Here is a 25174-nt window from a genome sequence, read left to right on the forward strand (position 1 = left end):
TCTGGCAAAAGAACTCCAAAAACCCTTGGAATTTTCTAAGTGATGTGAGCTACAAAGGTGTTTCTATTATGTCAATGACGTAACTTTTGGAAAGCGCCTGAGGATGGGGGCTGGTTGCCAGGAGAATCAACCATGTGATTAAAGGGTTAGAATTTTCAGCCCCACACCCAGACCTCTTGGGAGGGGAGGGGGCTGGAGATTGAATGGATCGCCAATGGCCAATGATTTAATTAATCATGCCTATATAATGAAACTTCCATGAAAACCCAAAGGAGAGGGTTTGGAGAGCTTCCAGGTTGGTGAACACGTGGAGAGCAAGGGAGATTGACTCAGAGAAAGCATGGACACTCCGTGCCCTTTCCCCGTACCTTGCCCTAAGCATCTCTTCCATCTAGCTGTTCCTGATTTATCTCCTTTTATAATAAACCAGTAATCTAGTGAGTAAATGGTTTTCTTGAGTTCTGGGAGCCACTCTAGCAAATTAATCAAACTTAAGAAGAGGTCTTGGGAGCCTCTGATTTATAACCTAACAGTCAGAAGTACAGGTGAGAACCTGGAATTGTTACCGGCATCTGAAATGGAGGAGCTGGGGGCAGTCTTGTGGGACTGAGCCCTTAACCTGTGGGATCTGACACTATGTCTGGGTAGATAGTGTCAGACTTGAATTGTAGGGCATCCAGCTGGGCATCCAGAATTGTCTGTTGGTTTGGGGAGCCTCACCGTGAACACACACACACACACACACACACACACACACACACACACTGGAATTGACGACTGGTGTCAATGAAGTGGGATTAGCCCTGGCTCACAGAAACTTGCGGTTTGGAAGAGAAAGGATGAAAGGACAGAGAATGATGAACCTTTGATTCCTGTGTGGCCACATGGTCACCCACAGTACGAAGCAGCAGCTATGCTGCAATCACTTCCTAAAGGTAAAAGTTACCAGTGGAATTCAGTGATGGCTCCAACTCCTGGGGAGTTAATTCACTGGATGCGTAAGGAAATGTACACTGATAAGAGCGAGACAAAATAGTCACTCCCTTGGGTATTGTGATCTATAATAGATAAACTAAAAGAGAATAGTGTGTCAGATTTTGATGCTAGACCAAAAGCAGATTTCAGTGACTCAGAACTTCAGCTGCCTCCCCCCAGCCCCCGCCGAGGTAAAAACTGTGCAGGGACAACACAAAGTACATTTAAGACCTCTGGTTGCCAAGAAGTTAGCATGGGGAGAGGGCAAAACCAAGAAACTCCTGAAACCAGGGAGTGTGGTATATGAATGTCAAGCAGAACACCCCAAAGGAAGCAGCTGACGCTTGTATGCAAGCCATGTAGTACTGGCTTTGTGATGACCGGAATATTCACCTGCTGCATATGCCTGTTATCCAGGGCACTTTCACATGGGCACCCCTTATCATCTCAGTGCTGTAAAACATAAAAAACAGTTCTGGAAGCGTTATGGAATTTGCTGCCTCAGCTTCCCCTCAGGGGGTCTTGCAGATTCTAATAAAAACATTAGGTTAATTAACAAGGGAATAAGGAGGGGCTGAGGGGAGAGTCACGGGACTCTTGCCAGCAAGGTGGAAATGTTGAAATGGTTATGAGAAATAAGGTGAATAAAGCAAATATCAATAGGACCGAAACGAAGAGTAAACGGAGATGGAAGAGTTGTCCCAGCAAGGTGGAAATCTTTAGATGGTTATTAAGAAATGGGGTTAGACATTGATGGGGTCAAAGTGTCCTCCTGCTGGTTCCCCAACATTAGAGGATCCCAAACAAGTCTGCTCTGTTTACTCCAATTGGAAGAAATGTAACCTCTGATCTATAGCCAGTTGGTCAGAAGTACAGGTAACAACAACCTAGGCTTGTGACTGATCTAAAGGGTGGGGGGCAGTCTTGTAGGACTGAACCCTTAACCCGTGGAATCTGATGCTATCTCCAGATAGATAGTGTCAGAACTGAGTCGAATTGTAGGCCACCCTGCTGGTATCCAAGCTTCGCTTATTAGAGGTGTGGAGAAACCACTTCACACATACACACACCCTCGCATGTTAAAATTGGGCCCAGGGACCCAGTTATATGCAATTTTGCGTTTAGTGTTTTGAGGAACCTGCAACAAACATTTCTCAATGTTTTTCTAAGCTTCCGGAAAAGAAAGGCAGGAGAGAGAAGAGGGACCAGAAGTTGCAACTAGAGCAGCAGGCAGTACGTAAAGGCCTGAGCTTCCCTGAGGGCAAAACCCATAATCGGAGCCCAGTGCTTTGGATATTATCAGAAGTGCAGGACACGCAAGTGCCAACTAAAGAATGTCACTCATCATCTGGCCCTACAAGGATTGAGTCATTAGCCACTTCAGTTGCTGACCTTCAACCCACCCTGAAAGGAGTTCATGACAGAGATCAAGAATGAGGCACTCAGTGCTCTGGGAAAACTGGCAGAACAGGCCTTCAGATAGATATTTTCAGGAGAAGAGTTTTTTTTATGAAACTGGATTCTTGCATCTTTCTATACTTAGAAAAGCACTAAAACCATTAACTAAGGTATCTATCTGTTCCTCGTGACTAGCAGCAACCTTCTACCGAGATGTGTGCTTAGTTGCACGTACCTCCTTCACCAAAATCACATATGTATATATGTGTATAACCCCCCCCCCCCTTACTTCTTGAAAACAATTTCTCAGAGCTGTCTGAGAGGCTGTCTCCTGGGCTATAGTCCTCAGTAAGATACTGAATAAACTTGACTCAAGCTTTTTATGTTGTGCAGGGTTTGGGGTCTTTTTTTTTTCAGTTGACACAAGGTCCTTGAAAAGTGAGGGACCTGAAGCTGCAACCTCCGCATTAAGCCAGGACCCTTAAAAGGGGATATACCAAAAACCTACCTGTAAACTTGTTTGTCTCTGTCATGACTCCAGGTAGGAAACAAAATAGACAAGAGTACTACTGTTACTGCTGCTGTGTCTGGTGCTACTGCAAGTATCCTCTTGAGAATCTGCATCCCAAAGCTTGTTCTGACACAGGTCTGGAATTCAGATTCATGCGACTCGTGTCACAAGGGGAACCAGAGCTGGAAAAAGGTGCTACCCCCACATCGTTAGTGTCCCCTGGCACCTGGCAGAAACAAATTCATGTCTTTTTCAGAGAAAAGCATCCCCAGCCTAGACCCCTGAGGATTCCCAAAGATTTAATGTAATCAAATGTGAGCTCATCATTTTAAAAATGATCAAACACAAAAGGAAACAAGTCACCATGAGGGAGAGTTAGCGAGAACAACAGGTTTGGATTCTCAAGGACATAAGATATTACAACGATCAGATAAGGACCTAAAATAACTTAGTATGGATTATTTAAATAAACCAAACGTGTAACCAAAATGGGATGAGAAAAAGAGACTATCAGCTGTGACCAGGCAAATTTGGGGAAAACAATGAAATAGAATTTCTAAAAGTCAAAATGATTATCATTGAAATTCGAAGCTCTTTGAGTGGGTCAAACAGCAAATTAAACACATCTGAAGAAAGAAAGCAAAGTGGCAGATTTGAAGATGTTTTCCAGAATGTAGCCCTAAGAGATAAGAAGATGGAAAATATGAAGGTGAGACTGAGATATGGAAGATAGAGTGGGAAGGTCAAACATGTTCCTAATTTTCAAATGACTCCAGAGAAATGGTGTAACGAGAAATGGTGATCAAATAGACTGGTAAATATATATGTAGATAAACTCAAGTAATATTAACTATATAAAATAATTAAAATAATAATGACTAATTTGTGGGGTTAAATAAAAGATCTGAAATTCTAAGCAACAATGGCATGTAAATTGAGGGTTGCTCAGACTTAAATACAGTATGCGGTACTTTATTTTATTTTTGTTGCTGTTGTTGTTTGGGGGTTTTTGTTTTTGGCCATGCCGTGCAGCTTACGGGATCTTAGTTTCCTGACCAGGAATTGAACCTGGGCCCCCAGCAGTGGAGGCACGGAGTTCTAACCACTGGGCCACCAGGGACATCCCCCAGTAGGTGGTGAAGATTTGATGGGGAAGACGCAGCTAGGCCTGTGACTCTGGGAAGAGTGCTTTCTATGTAGAGGGAGCTGCAAGAGTGAGGCTCTGAAGCACGAAAGGTCTTGATGTGTTTGAGAAGCAGAAAGAAGGCCAGTGTGACTGGAGCTAGCTAGCATATGTGGCATAAGAGATTGGATAATATACAGCCAAGATAGAAAGTGGATTTCATTCTGCCTCTGGTTAACAGGCTTTGGAGGGTTTTTAGCGGAAGAGTGCTACGCCTGCTTGAAATTATAAAGTACAATACTACTATGACTACAGTATGCAGAAGAGTGTGAGTGTATGTGTAGGGGTGGACTTGGACTAGGAGGGTGACAATGGACAAGATAAAATGTGAGTTCTAGTAAAAAAAAAATGACTCCCAGATTTCTGGTTTGGGCAGCTGGCGGAATTGTGGTACCAGTGACTGAGATGAGGAAAGTTGGAGGGAAGTGGGATTTGGAGAGGGAGCAGTAAGAGTTTGGTTTGGGGCATATTAAATCCGGGATGCCTGTCAGATGACCAAATGGAGCTGTCAAGCAGGTAGGTGAATACAGGAGTCTAGAGATAGGAAACATTGTCTCCGCTCACCACGCCAACCCTGCGCCAGCCTGTGACCGGAGCCCATCCAGGGCAGGCAGGCAGGAAATGTTCCAGAATGAGAGTAGCAGTAACTTTTAGAAAAAGCCTCATCCGTAATGTTTACTGAATCTTTCATGACCTCATTTTGCAAAGCTTGCCAGCCACACTAAGGGCGGGGCGCACTGTTGGCAAGACGGGGAAATCAGTGTGGTTTGCCTTCCTTGCCACAAGGTTCCCTCTTCTGCGCCCCTGGGGCCACTCCTCTCCCCATAGACACTCTCTGCCCTTCCCTTCACCCTGAATTCCACCAGTAGACAGCTGTATGTTTTGTCTGTGCAGAAGGCTGGCAGAATGGGTCCGGGCAGTTGTGCTATAGAGAGTTAGAATCTCTGTGACTATAGTCAACAAGATGCAGTTCTTCTTCCAGGGCTATTAAGAAAAAGGCACGTTCCTGCTTCCTTTCCTTTATTTATGCAGTTACCTGGAATCCCTTTTACTCCTGTCTCCATCAACCTATATCCCACACGCCCTTCAAGAGGCACACTTTGTGTCATCTTCTCTGTGCAGCCTTCCCCAGTTCTCATGAGTAGAATTCTTCTCTTTGTCGCCTGTGCTCTTCTTGCTTTTTATGCCTCTGTAATGGTGCTAAAAACAGTATGCCTTGCATTCCAATTATTTGTGAGGTTCTGACTCCTTATTATGCTGTCAACTCGGAAGACAGGGGCCTTTTTTCTGTACATTTCTGTATCTCTCACATAGTTCCTTTGCCATAGCAAGTGTTTGATGAATGAATATTAGTGGAATTGAACTTTCAATGAAAGTATTTTGCACGTTGGAAGTGAGTCTCATAGATATACAAGCAAGACCTTACTTAAATTTCTTTCTGAACAGTTAGACAGTGAAATATAGAATCTACCAGCAGCAGACACGTATGAGAACTCACTGCCAGCATCTGTAATATGTGGGTGGAGAATCTAATCAAGCTTAAATCAAATCACAGAGTGAATTTGCCATTTGCAGCTAATGGACTGCCACACACAGTGATCTGTTGTCTCTCTTTCCCCATTTGTACTTCGACATTTAAGCCACTGGATGGTCCATATAATCTATTGCTCGCACTAATGCATAACCGAGCTAGCTTCCCTTCCCCCAGCTCATGCTGTTTTTTTTTTTAAAGGAAGAACATTGAGTAAACGGTTCAGTGTTCACGTGAGTTGGGGGCATTTGATTAATTACAAAGATGGGCGTCATGCTTTCGTGTTCTCTCCTCTGACTTAAATACCCAAGTGTGTTTCAAACAAAAGCTGATGTCAGCAAGACCCTTGATCTCCGAGGATGCTGTAAGTGGTATCATAATGATTATTATTTTTACCACTTTCGTTGCCACCTCATGACAGAAATTTTACCACAAAAAAATGGTTTGCAAAATTATGTATTTGCAACGTAACCTAAGGTGGATTTTGTATCGTGTTAACTGAGTGGAATTTTAAAAAGCAGATGTGAGTGTGAATTTCATTTGGAAATTATGTCTTACACTCCATTCTTCTCTTTCTTTTCCTTCTTCCTCTTTCTTCCTTTCCTCCTCCTTCCCCTCGTCCTTGTCTTCCTTCTCTACTGCATACTCAGTTACCAGTTACGGTAATGAATAGGAGTTTTCTCATCCATAGATTTAAAATGTGATCCATAAAGATGTTATCTTTTTTGAGTCCAGTAAAATGTTCTAATGTGTATCAGGCATTGACGAGGACAAAAGGTGACTCTCCTGCCTAAGCTGTAAACAAGCCTTTGAAATCAGGGATTAGGAAGGCACGTTCTTTCAGGCAATTGAATTGTTTTGTCCCGAATTGAATCAGGACGCCTGAGTGCTAGTCTCAACTGTGCCATGATCCATCCGTGTATCCTTCAGCCACTTTGACATTCTGTGTTTTGGGTTCCTCCTATTTAAGATGGAGGGCTTTCTATTTTCCCAGCTCTGTAACAAAGCAGGGGAGGGCTGCCGTGTCTCAGTATCCAAGGCATTTGGGAAACCTGGGTATCCACATGCACAATATGAATTTGTCTACATTTGGGAACCAGTAACATGTGGGGTGGGATCACACAAGAAACCTGATGCTGAACAGCTGGATTGCAAAATGAATGTGTTTGAAGCCAGCCACACCACTGTGAATTTGTCAGAAGCATAGGGGCTTTGCCTTTCTTAGAAGCTCCCCAGAGAAGGGGTTATCCAAAGGCTTTTCCCAAAGCCTGGGCGGGGGCAGAGAGGCTTGGAGTTGGAGGAGGGTGGGTCATTGTAACAGCAACCCCCAGAACAATCTGTGACGGCTTTGTTGTCCTACAGTATGATAGCGTGGCATGTCACTGCCATGGCTGCTTTCGACCTTTTGTTTTTTCTTCTTGGGAAGTGATTTCCACAAATACCTCCAAAATTAATGGTCTGGTACCTTTGGGGGAAGGGTTGCTGTTTGAAGTATTTACTAAATTCCTTCTATGACCAGTAGTTGGTTGAGGTTTTCTATTTCTTTTTGAGCTAATTTCTTTATTGATGTTTTCCTTTAAAAATGATCCATTTCATCTGTTTTCAAACTAATTGTCATAGTTATGCAAATGATAACTTCTGAATTCACAGTCATTGCTCCTTTCTTGTTCCTAAATTTATATATTTGTGTTACCTTTCGAAACCTTTGAATGCTAGGTCCTATTATCTGCCGCTATTGATTTCTTCTTTCTTGTTTCTACTTTTCTGCCTTTGTATAGCCTTACAAAGCCTCCTTATTTTCTTTACATTCAGTTGAGGCAAAAACAGCCCTGGCTAAATTCTCACTATGCGATTAAGTGCTCTACCAGGAACCACAGGAAGATATATAGGGAGCGATAAACTTGGTCTTTACATTCAGGAGAGCTGTGATTTAATGGGAAGGACTAGGTGAGTATTCATGAAAATACAGGCAGGTTTTGAAACAGAGTGCTAAATGCTAGAGACCACTAGTGGAGGGATGCCCAAGGGAGGGGCTTCCCTCACTCATGACTAAAACTAAATGAAGCCAGTCAGAGTCAGGGGCAACCTCAAACACAGAGCATGGCAGAGACCTTCAAGGTCAAGAGGTGGCAAGGGATAAACAGTTCAGCGGCACACAATGTATCATAGTTAGGGGCTCCAAATCGTATTGGTCCAAGATGTCAGTGGGCGTCTGCAGAAGGGTTCAAAGCCATGTATGTAGCCTCTGTCGTTGGATCCACTACCAGGGCAATATGCAGGCCGCTTACTGAACTAACATGCCAGTTAGTGACTGGGTCACTTGGAGGTGGTACTAAATAGCTCGCAAGGCACCTGCAGATACTCGTAGCACTCACGACATGATACTGAAATGTTCTGTTTCAGTGTATCTCATTCCATCAGATTATGAGCTCCATGAAGTCATGGCCTGAGTCTTACTCATCTTTGTCTCCCCAGCGCCTGAACCATATGTAAGTGCTTTGTATTACCGAGTGGCTAAAAGCACAGGCTTTGGCGTCACATCGATCTGCACTTATTTGGCTTCATCGCTTTCCACCTGAGTAATTTACTTACTGTCTCCGGACCTCAGTTTTCTCATCTGTAAAATAGTGATGACAGTAATGCCAACCTCTAGGAATTGTTGTGAGAGTAAAATGGGATGACAGATTTGGAAGTACTTAGCAGAGTGCCTGTTCAGAGTAAGCATTCAATTAGTGGTAGCTCTGTTTGTTATTACGTGATTGTGGAATGAATGGGTGAGGATGAGTGGGCTGAAGAAGGATGGCGGCCTAGTTGATGAGGTCAGGACCCAGGGATGGGAAGAGGCTTAATAGGGGTGAACCCAGCAGCCCTCCAAGTCTCCCTCTCTTCCCTTGGCATCCTTTGGGTGATTGGGAGGCTGAGACAATGCGGATAATGTTTAAGCATCTCTTGCTCTGTGTAAGGCTTGCAATCATCTTGGCTGGGGGAACAGGGATTGAATAGACCCTGGGTGGGTGATGATGTTATTAATACAAACATTTTTCAAATGTAACATATTGATCTCTGCACCCAGTTGTTAGTTTGTGAGCACGGTGCCTTTGGAAAGTCATTAGTAGAAGCTTGAATGGGTAGCTTAGAACAATTAGAAGCTTTGAACACTTTCAAGCTGAGGATTGGGATAAGAATGTTTTGACTCTGGGCTTCCCTGGTGGCGCAGTGGTTGAGAGTCCGCCTGCCGATGCAGGGGACACGGGTTCGTGCCCCGGTCCGGGAGGATCCCACATGCCGCGGAGCAGCTGGGCCCGTGAGCCATGGCTGCTGAGCCTGCACGTCCGAAGCCTGTGCTCCGTTGAAAAAAAAAAAAAAAGAATGTTTTGACTCTATGGTTTCTCCTGGGCTTTCCCTGGTGTGCTGGACTAATTATCAAATGTAATTAGGAAAGCTGAGAGGTGGGGAGACTGCAGGAGCAGCATACTTTCCCAGGGACCCTCATTTCTTTGTGCAGAAAAGGAGTTGGGGAGGACTGTCTCTCTGTTGTGGACAAGCCGCAATGCATAGGGCACTAGAGGGCGGGAAGGGTCCTGGGAACACGACTTTTGCAGCAGACCCTCAAGCCTACAGGGACCCATTGCCCTTGAATAAATTTTAAGTGGTTAGGACGGTTTTCCCCTCCTTCTTTTCAGAGAGGAATGGTATTCTGGGCTACTGCCAGGTGCTCAGTTCACTTTTAGCAAAAAGTCCAATTTTTGTGGGTCGAAAGCGGTTAAAAACTGGTGTCCTTCTTTCAAAACTCGTGAAGACAGAGAGAGGGACTTCCACGTCTCGGTCAGCCGGAGTCTGTCCATCTCAGGTTGCAGAAGGTCTTTCTCATCTTCCTTGGCCTACACCCCTGCCCCCAGACTTGGGCTAGCAGCAGTCTTGTCTTTGAGGCTCTGAGGAAAGGTGACATTTGTGGGGTCCTCTGCTTGCTGACTTTAATTCAGAGGGGAACATTCCATTTGGACATGGTCTTGAAGTTACTCTTGGTGAAATGGAAACAAGATACCACACATGCAACATGGAAAGAAAATGGCACTCAGTATATCTTTACTCACGAGGGGCTGTGGTGCAGACTGTGAGCCTGGTATTTTGAGAAAAAGGAGATCCCTGGGGGCTAACATGTGAAACTTTTTTCCCGTGCCAACATGGCACGAAGTTCATTGTCACAAGACCATCAAATATCAAGTCAATGTTTCCGCTTTCTCTGTAGGTAACCTGTCTCCATGATTTCTTTGGTGATGACGACGTGTTTATTGCCTGCGGTCCTGAAAAATTTCGTTATGCTCAGGATGACTTTTCTCTGGATGAAAATGGTAAGGACAACCACTGAATTTTATTGTTCCATTGTTCTCGCTCCTTCTATCCCTTAGGATTTCCATGGGCTTATATGGCCTGGAAAACATCCATGCATGGTCCCTTTCTCTTGTATAGTTGGATACATGAGTCTCTAAGTGAAAGTTGATTGCATATCTCAGATGTTTGGCCTCCAGACTCAATAAAACTCACTACCTGCCCCAATAGTGACCATATTTCTTGAACCATATATTATGTCACATGGGCTGACAGGCTCAATCAGACCACGGAAAGGAACATTTGGATTCAGAACTTGAATATTGTATGCATATGGTTTTTTTTTCTAGTCAACATCCTCCAGCTATTTGGCCCATGTTGACGGTTCCATTTTAGAAATATTTTCCACTGTGTTGTTAGTGTCAAACATTTTCCCTCTTCCCACCTTCTGGCTTGTTGCCCCATTCCCCCTGATTTGTGGCTCAAGATTCCAGAAGATTGTTAATTTCAGGAAGGAGGTGAACATCTGCCCATCTCCCTTTGCTTGAGTCCAAGCTCCACGTGTAAGTTCACGGTGAATTAGCTCACACAGCCACAGGACTAGGGTATGATCCCGATGGAAAGGCACATTCAAAACATATTTCCCAATAATGAGGAATAAAGTGTGGGAAAAAACAAATCAAGTTGTACTCATATAGAGTTTACAAACAACTCAAGTGACAGGGACCCTGAAAGGGGTGGCATTTCTGCTGTGTTCACTTTGAGAAGAGGCAAATGACCAGAAGATAGCTAAACAGATCTCGAGCTGTGTCCAGTTTCTTGTATCTTCTACATCTTCAGCTCTGGACAGTAATCACTAAAGTTTATCCATCAAAACAAGAAGTAGAACAAACAAAAATGAGCTTTCTGCTTAACTCCGTTTCCTGAAAAACTTAATTTACCAGAAAAGACCTAATCTTTCTGAGTAACTGATATTTTCAATGTATCTTTAAGTAGAAGGTGACAAGGAGGTGTCCAATGGAGAGACAACCCTGCGCCTAGCTGTTTGGTTCCACTTTGAGCATGATCACGTGAGGTTGGGGAAAGTATAGTGGAAAGAGCTCTAGACTGGGACTCGGGAGACTTGACTGCTCATCCTTATTCTGCTGTTTTCTTCCTTTGTGACCCTAAGCAAGAGGCTTAAGCTCTTTGTATTCTCATCAACAAAATGAGTATAATAGTCCTCCTAATATATTAGTACAATCAGCGCCCCCAAATTACCGTTGTAGGGATGCTGAGTGACCTGCATAGAAAGGGTGCTCTGAATGTGTCAGATTGGGGTTGGGGAAGTAGCAGGAGCATTTGACAGACTCTCCTACACACCCAGGAGCTTTCTGTAAGTTCTGAGTGGCATAGTCACTGCTGGTCCATTTTTTTATTCATTAAACCAGCATAGCAGATTATGATAACATGCATTGAAAATCGAAAAGAACTGTAAATGCAAGATGGTGGTGGTGGTGGTAGTGCTTATTTATAAAATGGCATGACGTCCTTAATATGCCTATTACAATACATGGCATGCGATGAATAATAAATAATAGCTCCCTCCCCCTCCTTTAAATTACTCACGAACGTTTCATCTGCGTGGCTGCAACCTCTGAGCTGTCAGTCTCTTCTCCAAGGAAATTAATTAATTATGTCAACAGGTGCTATTCTGAGACATGACTGGGTTATCCAAAAGTGATTGAGTTGACTATTGAATTACCTGCCCGAACTGCTTTTCTACTCCTTCCCTTGTTTCCATGATTCAGGAATGTAAACACCTGGCTTAGCCCAGGTGACTTTTGAAAGTTTCTCCCATGCCTCCCTCTCCAGAGCCATCGTTCCTTCAAACAGTGAGAACCACCTTGTAGTCCTGAGCCCTAAGGTGCTTTGGTATGTGGTGCTTATTGCAGTTTCCAGAGGTTGGTAAGATGCTGAGTCTTGGTTCTCCCCGGCTCTACTAAGCCGTCTGTGTCCTTTTCCACCAGAATGCCGAGTCATGAAGGGAAACCCATCAGCCACAGCTGGCCCAAAGGCATCCCCAACACCTCAGAAGAGTTCAGCTAAGAGCCCTGGCCCCATGCGCCGGAGCAAGTCTCCAGCTGACTCAGGTAACGACCAAGACGGTGAGTGCTCTTCTCCTAACTGTGCACGCTGACTTCATTTACAGAGGCCAGTACCCTCTGCATGCAGAGGAATGAGTTCCTCATGAACACCATTTGTGTCTCCATGAGACCAATTCTGTCCGTTCAGAGACTAACCCGTTCAACTTGTTTGGAGTCATGGAGACACAGCTACAACACCGATTCTACACAAATGGATGCAGACCAGAAATCTGACCCACTTGCCATGCCTGCTGTAACGCTGTTTGTCATGGTTGTGTTCATTGCCATCATTCTCAACGTCATCCAGCCAGTGCATAGTCCATGAAATAATCAAGTCAAACGTAAATTTGAGATAGAAAATCAGAATCAAAAACAAAATGTAGAAAAAAAGCCACCTCCCTCAAAGTGTCCACATGGTGGATGCCCTTGAGCTTCAAATTTGACTTGGAATTTTTTTAGAAGTCAAAACCAAAAGGGAAACAAAATAAATTGCATCATTCTCACAGGAGTAAAGGACCTATAGGCCAGGCTCTGAAAGGAAATAAAGACATTTGTCATAGAGGATTTTATTTAGTGGATAGTGAGCAATCTAAAAAATGTGGTCTAGGGATCACTGCTGACCCATGAAGTATTTATCAGTGTGTGATGAGATTAGGAGCTTGTGGCAAATGTAACTCATGCCACTGAGCAAACCATTTACTTCACAGCTTGATTTTACTGCTAAAGGCAGCAGCGTGCTGGTTTACATGCTGGTACAAGGTGTCGCACCCATAGCTTGAGTGGCACTGATCTAAAAGGCAAAAGGGCAGAGAAGGCCAAGTTTAGAAGCTTAGAAGACTCCTGCACGGACAATTTGAGTCCTTCATGGTAAAGGAATGATATGCTCCAGAAGATTTACTCATTTGTCCTCCCAAAGCTCAGGGCTCACCATGAGAATTCTTCTAGCCTGAGAGCCTTGGGGCAGAGAGCAAAAGCACTCTTTATCGCTTCTTCAATTGGAGGCAGCTTGAGCAGCCTATTGGCTTTGAAATGCCCGTGGCCTGGAAAAAAAGCCCGTCCTGCTGGCCTCACGCTACCATGCCTATCACCGGCCATCTCTTTATTCTCCAGCAGAAGGAACTCAACTGTGAAGAGGCAGCTCAGGCTTTTCATACTTCCATGTCTTTGCATACCCTGTTCTCCCGCACCTGGAATGCCATCCCTCAAACCTGCCGCTCTTCTTTGCTTGAAAACTCCTACTCATCCTTCAACACCTCAAATAGAAATAGTTGTTCCATTCTCCACAACATCATAGCACGGTATTCATATCTCTGGGGTAATATTCACCACAACTGTGTTGTAAAGTATGTATTTACTTGTATGTATTTACTTCATCAACTAAATGCTGGTTCCCTCAAGGGCAAGGTGTCATGTTCATTTCTGTATCCTCAGTGCTGAGCACAGTACCTGGGTCCTAGTAGATGCTCAAATAATGCTTGTGAATGAATAGATGCATAAGAGCACCTATTTCACCCAGCATGGTACTAGAGACCCAATAAGCATGTAGGTAATATTTGCGGAAGGAATAAAAAATGCATGTGTTTGGTGATATTTTGATTAAGCGTACAGAACAGCACATGAATCTATCTAAGCAAATTCATATTGCTCAAACTACAGAGACCTAGAGTTTAGCACTTGGATTGAGAATGAAATTGTTTATAAGGTTCTAAGCAGGGCCTTGCCCAAAAAACGGACTTTAAACAGTTGATCAAGATTCCTAAAGTCTGGAAATAACCACTTAGCTGATCATTTTTTCAGAAGTATCACTGGCTATTTCTGGGATTTCTAACCTGTATTACTTATCTCTTGCTATAAAACAAATTACTCTGAAACATAATAGCTTAAAACAACAAACATTTTTTTATCTCACAGTTTCTGTGGGTCAGGAATTCTGGGGTGGCTTAGCTGGGTGGTTGTGTCCAGCTCAGAATCTCTCATGTAGTTGAGGTCAAGGTATTAGCAGGGGCTGTAGTCATCTGAAGGCTCAACTGGGACTGTAGGATCCACTTCCAAGATGGCCATTGGCAGGATCTTCCCCACAGACAGCAATTCAAGAGGGTGAATAAGGAAGAAGATGTGGTGCCTTTTATGATCTACTCTCCAAAGCTGCACACTGTCGCTTCTGTTTTAGTCTGTTCATTAGAAGCCGTCACTAAGGCCAGCCCACATTCAAGGGGAGGGGAAGCAGCCTCCACTTCTGGAAGGGAGGAATATCAAAGAATTTGTGGACCTAGTTTTAAACCATCACATAACCCATTAATTAGAAATGCTGGAGTGGCAGCAGTTTGAAGTAAATCAATTCTCTTTGCAGATTGTATCCAATTGGATTACCCAGAACACATGAACCCAACCACCTGTAATTAAACACAGTTTAAACATGTGTCAAATAATTGATCTCCAACATACTACATGCAGAATTTCCCTTCTAAAATGTATGCACTTCACTGATTCTAAGATGTTGGAGACAGAGAAGGAATGCATTAGGACTCAATGAATATGTGTCAAATTGAAAGGAGTTATAATAGATCCCAACCTAGGCTTGGGCAGGCAAGATCTATTCTTATTCCTTCAGACCTCCCTTGCTAAAAGAAGGAATGAGGATGTATTCACACACACAAGGTAAACAAAGTAACCAATTTGAGGCAGGAAAATGGGACCTTACTTTGGCAGATATCAGAATTACAAGCAGCCCCAGTTTCCTACCAGTAAAAAATCTAAAGTGGTATATCCTCAGTAGAGAGAAATTACATCTTCATTTCAGATAGTTCATGAACATGAATGAAGTCAAACTCTAGTCTAGCCAACCTTCATGGCAATTTCCGGAACATTTGAACTTCTCTTAGATGATGTATTTAGAACCTCCACAAGATTTCAGCCCCAAAGGGTAAAAGGATTCACGTAACACAACCTTGCCCATGCCGTGGGAGTTTAGGGCCAAGTCTAGGACATCCACTCAGTGAACATCGCACAGGGGCAAAGCTGATCTCAGGCAAACAGGACTTTAGGTAAGGTTCGGATTTGACATACCCATTTTCCCTTTTCCACCCCCTCCTCACTCAGGACCATCTCAAGCTGGGAGGTGTAGGGAGATAGGATATGGAAGAGGAGGGAGAGACATCTCTCTAGGAAAACCCAATTATACCACTTCCCAGCTTTGTGACTTGGGACAAGTTTCTTACCTTGTCTAAGACTTGGTTTCCATTTTGGATAAGACAGATTTTGCATGTCTAGACAAAAATCATTTCCCATTGTTATCAGGGATTTCCAGGGTTGTAAAATAGCTTCCACAGAATCAGAATCAGGTAACAAGAAGGGTGAGCTATGGACAATGCATAATTTTGCATTAGCATAAATGTCTCCTTACAGACATAAAGAAAGAATTGTTTCATAAAGTATCAAGGTTTTCTGAGCTGTTAGCAAGAGACATATACAGATGAATATACATTTAACCAAAGAATAATGGCACTGTGTGGGGCTGAAATTCTTTGTTCTTTTGTAGTACACGGTAGTACCGCCCTGTTTCCATTCTGTGTCAGTCCGTCTTAGATCTGAGACTTGTGGATGGATCCACATTTCTTCATTCAACCTGAGTGACTAAAGGTTGTGGAAGATAGCCCATTTCCAGGGAATTTTAACTACCTTCCTTTGATGGCAAACGAAAGCCAAAAATCTTCCTCTTTAGCCGGGATTCAAACCAAATGAAACATTGGCTCAGTTCAGGTTCAGTTAAAGGAATATTTTGATGTTCTAGTTCATTAGAAAATATATAGGTTTGTTTCTGGTTTGAACACGTTTGCTAGCTTTTCAAATATATATATATTATATATATAATATATGTATATATAAAATATATATATTTGGTCCAATTCATGGTTCAGTTAATATCTGGGTTCAGTTTGACTTGAGGTTTAGGAAATTGATGCTATTTGGTCTGTAATTTGCGTCATAATTTGATTCTTTGTTCCTTATTCCTTAAGTTGTCTCTTTCCCATTCTGCCCATGAATAAATCAAAGTCCTTCTACTTTATTCCCTTCACGTTCAGTCCCTACTCCTGTCAGTACTGAGTTTGCCCCCAAAGGGAATGTCTGTTGCTAAGCCCTAAACTTGCGTTAAGGAAGGATTTGATTGTCTATACGATATTGCTATAAGGAGCTCTCATTCTCACTGGGCAGAGCTGACAGACTCTGAGAATCCAAGTCCCATTAGCCAGGTTTGTCTTTAAAGTAGGGCAAGGGATTGTGTGGTAAGCAGATGAAACCGGAGCCCAGAAGGCTCCTGTGGAATGTTTGAAGGAAGTTTGTGCAGTGCTCCCTTTTGATTAACCTAGGACTTGCCATTTGATGGGCAAAGGTAAGCCTGGCTTCAGAACTAAAGGAAGACATTTCTGTGTCTCTCGACTTCCATTTTAGCCATTAATGTGTTAATTTTTCTCTTTATGCAGCTACCTCCCAATTGAATTGAATTGAATTGAATTAAAAGGACAAAGTCAGCTAGTTGCTGGGAAGGAATCTTTTCTTTTTCTTTCTGTTGTTTTTTTTTTCTTAAAGGAGCCTCCAAGGAAGCTAATTCCCACTTGAGAGGATTGTAATGTGATCATTAGTTTGCTATTCTTCAATAGTATATCATTGTTGCAGCAACCCGATGTTCTCCACCCTCCTTCCCCCAACCTATGTGCACCTATTCCTGAAAGTCAAATCTTCCCTGTTCCCAAACGCCCAAGAATGAATGTCTTCTCTACCAAAATACATAGCTTTTGAAAGGGGAGGTCAAGGGCCACAAAACAGCCAGGTGAGGGTGCCCATGGGAGAATAGTATCCGGGAGTCCTCTTCTGAACCAAAGACGCTGCTTTGGGTTGCCTAAGATGGAGGGACCTGGATGTTCTGACTTTCCTGAATGTGACTGTCTGGATGTACCAGCTCGGTCTAATAAAAATATAATGCGAGCCACAAATGCAAGCCTTGTATGTAATTTTAAATTTTCTAGTAGCCACAGTTAAGCTCAAAGAAACAGGTGAAATTAGCTTTGAAAATGTATTTTATTTTACTGAATATATCTGAAATCTTATCACTTCATCATGTAACCAATGTACGAAATTGTTGAGATATTTTACATTTGTTGAAATGGGACTGTATCTTACACTTACAGCACATCTCAATTCTGACTAGCCACACTTCAAATGCTCACTAGCCACATATGACTAGTAGACAGCACAATACCCTTCTTCTGCATCTGAGAGAAGTTCCAGGTAATGATCTTTTACATGAAGTAAATGCTCTGCACTTTGCAAAATATTTCCAAACCTGTCATCTCAGTCGTCACTCATAATAGCACCATGGCTTAAATTGGGAAAGGAAAATTATCCAGTTTTTTTTTAGATTGGAGAACTAAGATATAAAGAGGTTCAGTAAATCGTTCAGTCTTCCCGATATCTATTTAGTCCTCAAGAACGAGAGCCCAGCTCTCCTGACTCCCAGGTAGGCGGTCCTTGCATTGTCCTTAAATCAGGGTGTGGAAGCTCCAGAGTGGTGAATAAACAGTCTCTGTTGCATGGTCCTTGCTTCTCTGCTTCCTTCCACCTTCCCCCACCTCCAGGCAAGGGATGTGAAGAGACTGGGAGAGGGGGGTGGTATCTGTGTCATTCTCTTTGTGCAGCATAGAGCAAGCCATGAGTAATTAAGCACCTTTGTTTCCAGTGCCCAGTCCTAGACACTCCATCAGCTCCCCTACAGTCAGTCCAAGGGGAAGTGGTGCCCTTGGCGAAGCTATGGGAAGAAAAAAACTTGCCTTGCCTCCTCCCCCACTCTGATTCTTTCTAAAACCACAGCTTACGTCTAGTTTAAGTGGAAGAACTGTCCTATATATAAGGCATTTTCCATTGCCATTGGAGGCATTTTCCATTGCCATTGGAGAGCCGTTTAGTAAATGGTTGGAGCAAGCAGTCAAATGCCACGCCCCCCCCCCCCCCCCCCCCCCCCCCCCCCGCCCCGCCGGCCCCGAGCACTCCACACAGCATGGGATGCGGTCGTGCTAACCTATCTCCCTGCAGTAGCAGTCCTAGCAACCTGCTGCAGCCGGGGACTTGTGTGTTTTTTGGCTGCGTTGGGTCTTCATTGCTGCGCGTGGGCTTTTCTCTAGTTGTGGCGAGCAGGGGCTACTCTTCGTTGTAGAGCGTGGGCTTCTCATTGTGGTGGCTTCTCTAGGGCACACGGGCTTCAGTAGTTGTGGCATGCGGGCTTCAGTAGTTGTGGCTCGCAGGCTCTAGAGCGCAGACTCAGTAGTTGTGGCGCGTGGGCTTAGTTGCTCCTCGGCATGTGGGATCTTCCCGGACCAGGGCTCGAACCCGTGTCCCCTGCATTGGCAGGCGGATTCTCAACCACTGTGCCACCAGGGAAGTCCAGGGACTTGTGTTTAAATACAACTGATTCCCCAAAGTTTTGGTGGAGTAACTAGTAATGCTAGGTGCTATGAGGAAAAGAAATGATAAGATGAAGTACCTGTCACTAAGAAGCTTATGATTTATTTGGGGAACCAGTATGCATATAAAATTTAACAAAAATTTTTATTTACAAATACTTACATAGTTCATATGTGCCAAGCAACCATTCTAATCACTTTACGTGTATTAACTAGTTTATTCCTTACAACAACTTTACGAGGTAGGTGCTATTATCCCCATTTGCAAATGAAGAAACTAGGGCCTATGAACAATGTGACCTGTCCAAGATCACAGAGCTAGTAAGTGGTAGAGCTGGGATTTGAATCCAGGCAATCTGGCTCCACAGTCCACAATGTAACCATTGCACTGTGATGCTAAATAAGACTTAATGATAATGGTTTGTTTAAATGCCAAGCGCATGAGAGATACAGGCAGTAAGTGCTATTGGAAGTACTGGAGTTTGTGGGAAAGAGGGTTCATTGGGGGCTAGGGTGCTAAGGGAGGGCTTCCTGGAAGAACTGGGGCTTGAAAGAGAATTAGATTTCAATTGATAAGGAAATAGATATTTCTGGCAGCAGAGAAAGCATGAACAAAAGAACAGAGGTGGTGATGGATATAGCATATCGGGGTACAGAGAGGCGACCATTAACTCTACGTCTCCAGCCCCAACCTTCCTTCCGGGTGTCAGTGCCGTGAATGCTTACCAGACAATTCCGCTTATACGTGCCAAATGCAACGTGTCTAAAAGTCAAAAACATCTCCTCTCCCCAGCTCCCTGACAGTAGAATCAATTCTATCCTATTCCCCAGGCGCAACACCTTGGCGTTATCTTTGATTCTTCCCACTCTTTAATCCTTCATGTCCACCATATGCTGTTCCTGTTGTTGAACGTTTGAAACATCTTCACCTTTCCCACACAGAAGTCCCTTCCTTTCCCTCATCACCTGATGCCTGGATTACTCAACACACTCCTACACAGTATCTCTGCTTCGAATCTCTGTCCACTTACACATCTGCTGTGGTACCACCACATTTTTCATCCTAAAACATGGCCATTGTGTAACTTTCCTGCTCCAGTACCTTCAGTGCTTCCACGTTGAGTTCAGTGATCACTCCTGCCCCCATGGTAAGGCTGAGCGAGTAAAAAGAGAGAAGAGCCGACAGCTGAAGACTGTTCCGGGGAGCACAGCAATAACATGCAAAAACCAGAATTATGGGCTTCACTCGGGAAAACTTCAGTCCTCTAATGCCTGACCTGCTAGCGAAAGAATTAGTGTTCAGCCGGCATAGGTTGGTAAATCACCCCCTGTGGAAGGGGATTTCCTAACTTGGTGCTTCAATTCCTTCCATTTCTAATAATGGCAGTAGTAATAGCAATAGGAGATGTCATTACTGAGCCCTCCCTATCTGCTAAGGCACCCGGCTAAGCATTTTATATGTAGTCTCTCATGGACTCCTCAGAACAACAACAATTGACATATGCATTCTTTTTATTCAAATGTTACAGTTGAGGAAACAGGCTCACAGAGGGTAGGTTACACCCAAGGTCACACATCTAGGAAATGGCTAAGCCAGGATTTAAAACCCTGACTGATTCCAAAGCATATGTTCTTTCCACAAATAAGAGCAGTGTAGTTTCTTCTAGTTCCTGCCCAATAAAATTGGGAGTGAGTGTTGACAACAGGCGTGCTCCACCAGAAACATGTTCCCAGCAGAACCACCTTCGACTGGAAATAAATGTTGTCAGCATTGTCAAGCCTGAGAAAATAATCTTGGCACATCCAGCAGCCTTCTTACAGACGTCCTCTTCTTGAGGGAAACTGATCTGTGCCAAAATATTACACATCTGGGTACACATATCTGTTCTTTTCTTTGTTTGTTTTTTTAAATCTTTATTGGAGTATAATTGCTTTACAATGGTGTGTTAGTTGCTGCTGTATAACAAAGTGAATCAGCTATATGTATACATATATCCCCATATCCCCTCCCTCTTGTGTCCCCCTCCCACCCTCCCTATCCCACCCGTCTAGGTGGTCACAGAGCACTGAGCTGATCTCCCTGTGCTACGCGGCCGCTTCCCACTAGCTATCTATTTTACATTTGGTAGTGTATATATGTCCATTGCCGCTCTCTCACTTCGTCCCAGCGTACCCTTCCCCCTCCCCGTGTCCTCAAGTCCATTCTCTATGCCTGCATCTGCATTCCTGTCCTGCCCCTAGGTTCTTTTTTTTATATAAATTTATTTATTGATTTATTTCTATTTTTGGCTGTGTTGGGTCTTCGTTGCTGCATGTGGGCTTCTCTCTAGTTGCGGCGAGCGGGGGCCACTCCTCGCCACGGTGCGCAGGCCTCCCATTGTGGTGGCTTCTCCCGCTGCAGAGCACGGGCTCCAGGCACGCGGGCCTCAGCAGTTGTGCCTAGATGGCTCCAGAGCGCAGGCTCAGTAGTTGAGGCTCACAGGCTTAGTTGCTCCGCGGCATGTGGGATCTTCCTGGACCAGGGCTCGAACCCGTGTCCCGTGCATTGGCAGGCGGATTCTCAACCACTGCGCCACCAGGGAAACCCTGCCCCTAGGTTCTTCAGAACCATTTTTTTTTCTGTAGATTCCATATATATGTGTTAGCATACGGTATTTGTTTTTCTCTTTCTGACTTACTTCACTCTGTATGACAGACTCTAGGTCCATCCACCTCACTACAAATAACTCAATTTTGTTTCCTTTTATGGTTGAGTAATATTCCATTGTATATATGTGCCACATCTTCTTTATCCATTCATCTGTTGATGGACACTTAGGTTGCTGCCATGTCCTGGCTATTGTAAATAGAGCTGCAATGAACATTGTGGTACATGACTCTTTTTGAAGTATGGTTTTCTCAGGGTATAGGCCCAGTAGTGGGATTGCTGGGTTGTATGGTAGTTCTATTTCTAGTTTTTAAAGGAACCTCCATACTGTTCTCCATAGTGACTGTATCAATTTACATTCCCACCAACAGTGCAAGAGGGTTCCCTTTTCTCCACACCCTCTCCAGCATCACATATTTGTTTTGCAACAGGGAAAACTCTTACTTCTCTCCCCTATTTGAAAGATTCACCACTGCATGCTGTTTAAGACTCTGTAGGGAATAGATTTAAAGTTCAAATTCCAACTTCTGAACTTAGGGTATCTCACAACTTATGATTGAATTTGGTCTGAGAACTGGCCCTATGATCAAATCAGTGAAGAACTGTTTCAGGGCCCCTTAGTTCTTGCTTCCCTACTGGATGGTTCTGGGGAGAGGGACAAAGGATTTCCACTGAGCAGAAGCAATTAGCCAAACCAATCCACACACCCCGCCCAAGGGCTCTTTGGAATGAATGTGTGAAAACCACAGGCCCCGTCTCTTGGCCTTGTTCTAAAGTAAGTTGAAACCACTTTGGTTCTACTTGGATGGCCTTCCAGGAAACCTCCCTGTATAAGTAGGGAGGAACCAGGGTGTCTTTGGACTGGAATGAAGGAACACTTAGAGCATCTCAAAATGAGAAAGAAATGAGGAAGTGGCTGCTGAATCGTATATTGAGGTCTCCCTCTGCAAGGCATTAGGGAATTAGAAAAGACAAGACAGAGAACCAGTCACTAAAAGGTCATGGTGGTATGTGATATGCTAACTTTGAGGGAATTTTGAAATGAATCTGTGAGCAAACCCTCAAGTCCACCATCCATTGAGAAGAAGCAGTTTATACCCTTTAAGCAAGTCCTACACTTTCTCAGCCTCTATATCCTTGTGATTAAAAGGAGACTATTAATTCCTGGCTACCATCTCTTGGGGTTATCAGGAGAATCATGTGAATTCATATATTGCAAAATGCTTTGGAAACAATTGTAGAAATACATCTGCAATTATTAAGGTGGCTCTGAAATTATTGTCATGGCTTTTGTTTCGTAGACTGAGTTATTTATTTTCAGTGAGCAATATTTCAAAATAGACATCAAACCAAAACCAGTAGACTTGATTTTGAGTTGAGCTCAAGTGTTGGGATTAGAATGGGAGGGAAAAGCCAGAGCTAAGTGAATGAGTGTTAAATCAGTTTGCTCTCCAGTCAAAGGCTGGGTGAACACATATGTCAAACCGGCCCTTTTCTTCCTGCGCCATGCAAACTTGAACCCAGAAAGTATAGTGGCTTGTCTAACTCATTGCCCAGACAATTCTTTAATCACTGTACCTGGGGCTACTTACATCCACCTTACACACAGTTGCATCCTGATTTCCAGGGATCAGTCCAGCCTCCAGACAAGGGAATCCGTAGTCTAAGAGCTCAGCATCAACTTGCCAGGCTGGTGACCATACTCTGCCCTTGGCCGCCCATGCAAGAGACTGAACTTTCTCCTTGTTCTTTGGGAACTGACTCCCTCCGCCTTGTCCCTCACTCCTGGGAACCCGTATTCCCCTACACATTTAAATCCCTGCAAATCTAGTTAATTCAGCCTAGTTACCTTACCCGCCATCTTTTGTTTGGGCTTGTCCTGTTCCATTCTGATAGAGCCAAGGATTTAAAAACAAGCGCCGGGGAATGGGCAGGTGTAATCATTCAGGGAAGGTAGTAAGCCAAGACTGTGCCAGGCCAAGCTTGGCAATTGTGCTGCACACCTGAGGGGAGCGACAGGGCACAGATACCATCTTCCCAGAGGCATGTGGCATGAGGGTAGTTACATGTCTGTCTGGCTGCTCTGTCCGCTATTGTTTCATGACATTTTCTATGAAACCCAGTTGGTAGGGTGAATGGAAGATAGCTCTTGCTAATCACTTTCTAATCTAAACTAGGTCAAGTAGGATAAAAGTCTAGAAGATGAGCATAAGCTCTGGTGTCTGCTTCTACCTGCTCCTATTTCTTTCTTTTTTTCTGTGTCACAAACCTTCTCCTTCCTTCCTACCCGCCATCAGAAAGTTGTCATAAGTAGGAGTCCCAGAAGCAAATCATGTAAAAAAGGAAGAGCAATGTAGCAGAAACTGAAAACAAACCAAAACACATATAGACTTTGGAATCAGAGAGACATGTGTTCAAATCCTGACTTTGCTACCCCTAACTGGAGCGAGCCTCTATTTCCCAAACAGAAATTAGAATACGACTAGATGAGGCTCTGTGTGTGTGTGTGTGTGTGTGTGTGTGTGTGTGTGTGTGTGAGAGAGAGAGAGAGAGAGAGAGAGAGAGAGAATGGAAAGAGAGAAAAGAGTGCCTAGCTTATCACAGACACACAATAAGCATTATTATCCTGGTTTTTATTGATAAGACTGATAAGACAGCCTAGGAGATTGAAAAGTTCCTGATGTACCTTGCTGTAGAGGGGAAAAAGTGAACTGCACAATGAGAAGAAAGAAATAAAAGGATTTGGACTATGAATAAATAAAGGGTGACAGCAGTGAGGCAGTGCTGTGGTTCTGAGGAGGGAAATGAGAGAGACGAGTAGAAGAGGGCAAAGACTCCCCCAATACAATCTCAAATTGCAGCTGAGAACTGGAACATCAGAGACAGGAACTAAAGATGTTTAGTAAAGCAGAGTAAAGGAAAATGAGGGCTATCAAACCGGTGTTATTTCCAGTCACTCTCAAAATGAACTGTGACAGCTTTCCATGTGGATTTGCCAATCCAAGGCTATGCACAGTTCGTCAAACCCTATTTTCATCTTTCCCTGCTACTTCTTTTACGTGACATTTATACGAATTGGCTTCAGAATTCAAATCAAATGGCGCCCTCCCAGATTTTTTTTCCCACAGAACCCATAGAAGAAATGCATATGAGAATATATTTTTATGTAGTCTGCTCCTTCAGCTTGTAAGGAATTGACATTTGTCTGTACGTGTCTATATTTTCTCATTTCTCTATGTCCATCTTTGGGTTTGATTCCATCAGGGAAGTCTGGGAAAGTGTCTACGTTTTTTTCAACAATTAAATTAATTGTAGTTAAATTGTGAAAAACTGATTTTCCAAACGCTTATTGAATGTTGATGACAAAATTAAATCCTTTATTTATAAGCAACTTAAGATTGATCTGGGGATGGATTGATTGGGGGAGTGGCAGTGACACATATATAAACATATACAGACATACAGAGAATAGAGAGAGGTATACGTGGAATATGTATTTATGTATTCCCCGTAAAGTTTGCGGATGAGAGAGTTGCAGAGAATATTGATAAAAGAACTAGAGATTGCAAAAGAAACCTGTATGTGCAGATCTATGGCCAATAAGTGGAAACTGACTCCCATACAGATAAGCTTTGGTTAATAATTTTCCACATTTTGCCAAGACCAGTGGGCTCATTCTCCGATAAGAAGCTAGATAAGAGGGTAGGTGAAAAAGACAGCTTTCACACTGGAAGTATAGTAGCCATCCTTTTGTAGCGTGGCTGACAAATGCTGGGAAACTAGAATCTATTGTTGCCGAAAGGTACAGTGACCATGTGGAACAACATGACGGCACTTACCTGGGGATGCCTACATCTGTTAGACTTCCTGGCTGGGGTCAGGGGTCTTTTGGAAGACGTTCATTATGTCAGCTGACACTGATCCCAAAGATTGCTCTCCATCTTGAATACTAGGGGCCAGGTCCTGTTTGGAGACCCCCAGGCACTCCTTCCTTTTCCTGCAGAGTAAATGACTCCTTT

General features: G+C 43.6%; 1 protein-coding gene across 1 annotated transcript in view; it reads left to right on the top strand.

Moving 5' to 3' along the window:
* DCX (doublecortin) overlaps positions 1–25174 on the top strand; it is a 342948-nt gene that overhangs the window by 295013 nt on the left and 22761 nt on the right. Inside the window, exons 8-9 of the mRNA XM_033849507.2 lie at positions 9848–9950; positions 11937–12074. Of these exons, the coding sequence (XP_033705398.1) occupies positions 9848–9950; positions 11937–12074 (241 nt within the window). The remainder of the gene's footprint in view (positions 1–9847; positions 9951–11936; positions 12075–25174) is intronic.

This window comes from Tursiops truncatus, chromosome X (assembly GCF_011762595.2).
Source record: "Tursiops truncatus isolate mTurTru1 chromosome X, mTurTru1.mat.Y, whole genome shotgun sequence".
In the NCBI taxonomy this organism is placed as follows: domain Eukaryota; kingdom Metazoa; phylum Chordata; class Mammalia; order Artiodactyla; family Delphinidae; genus Tursiops; species Tursiops truncatus.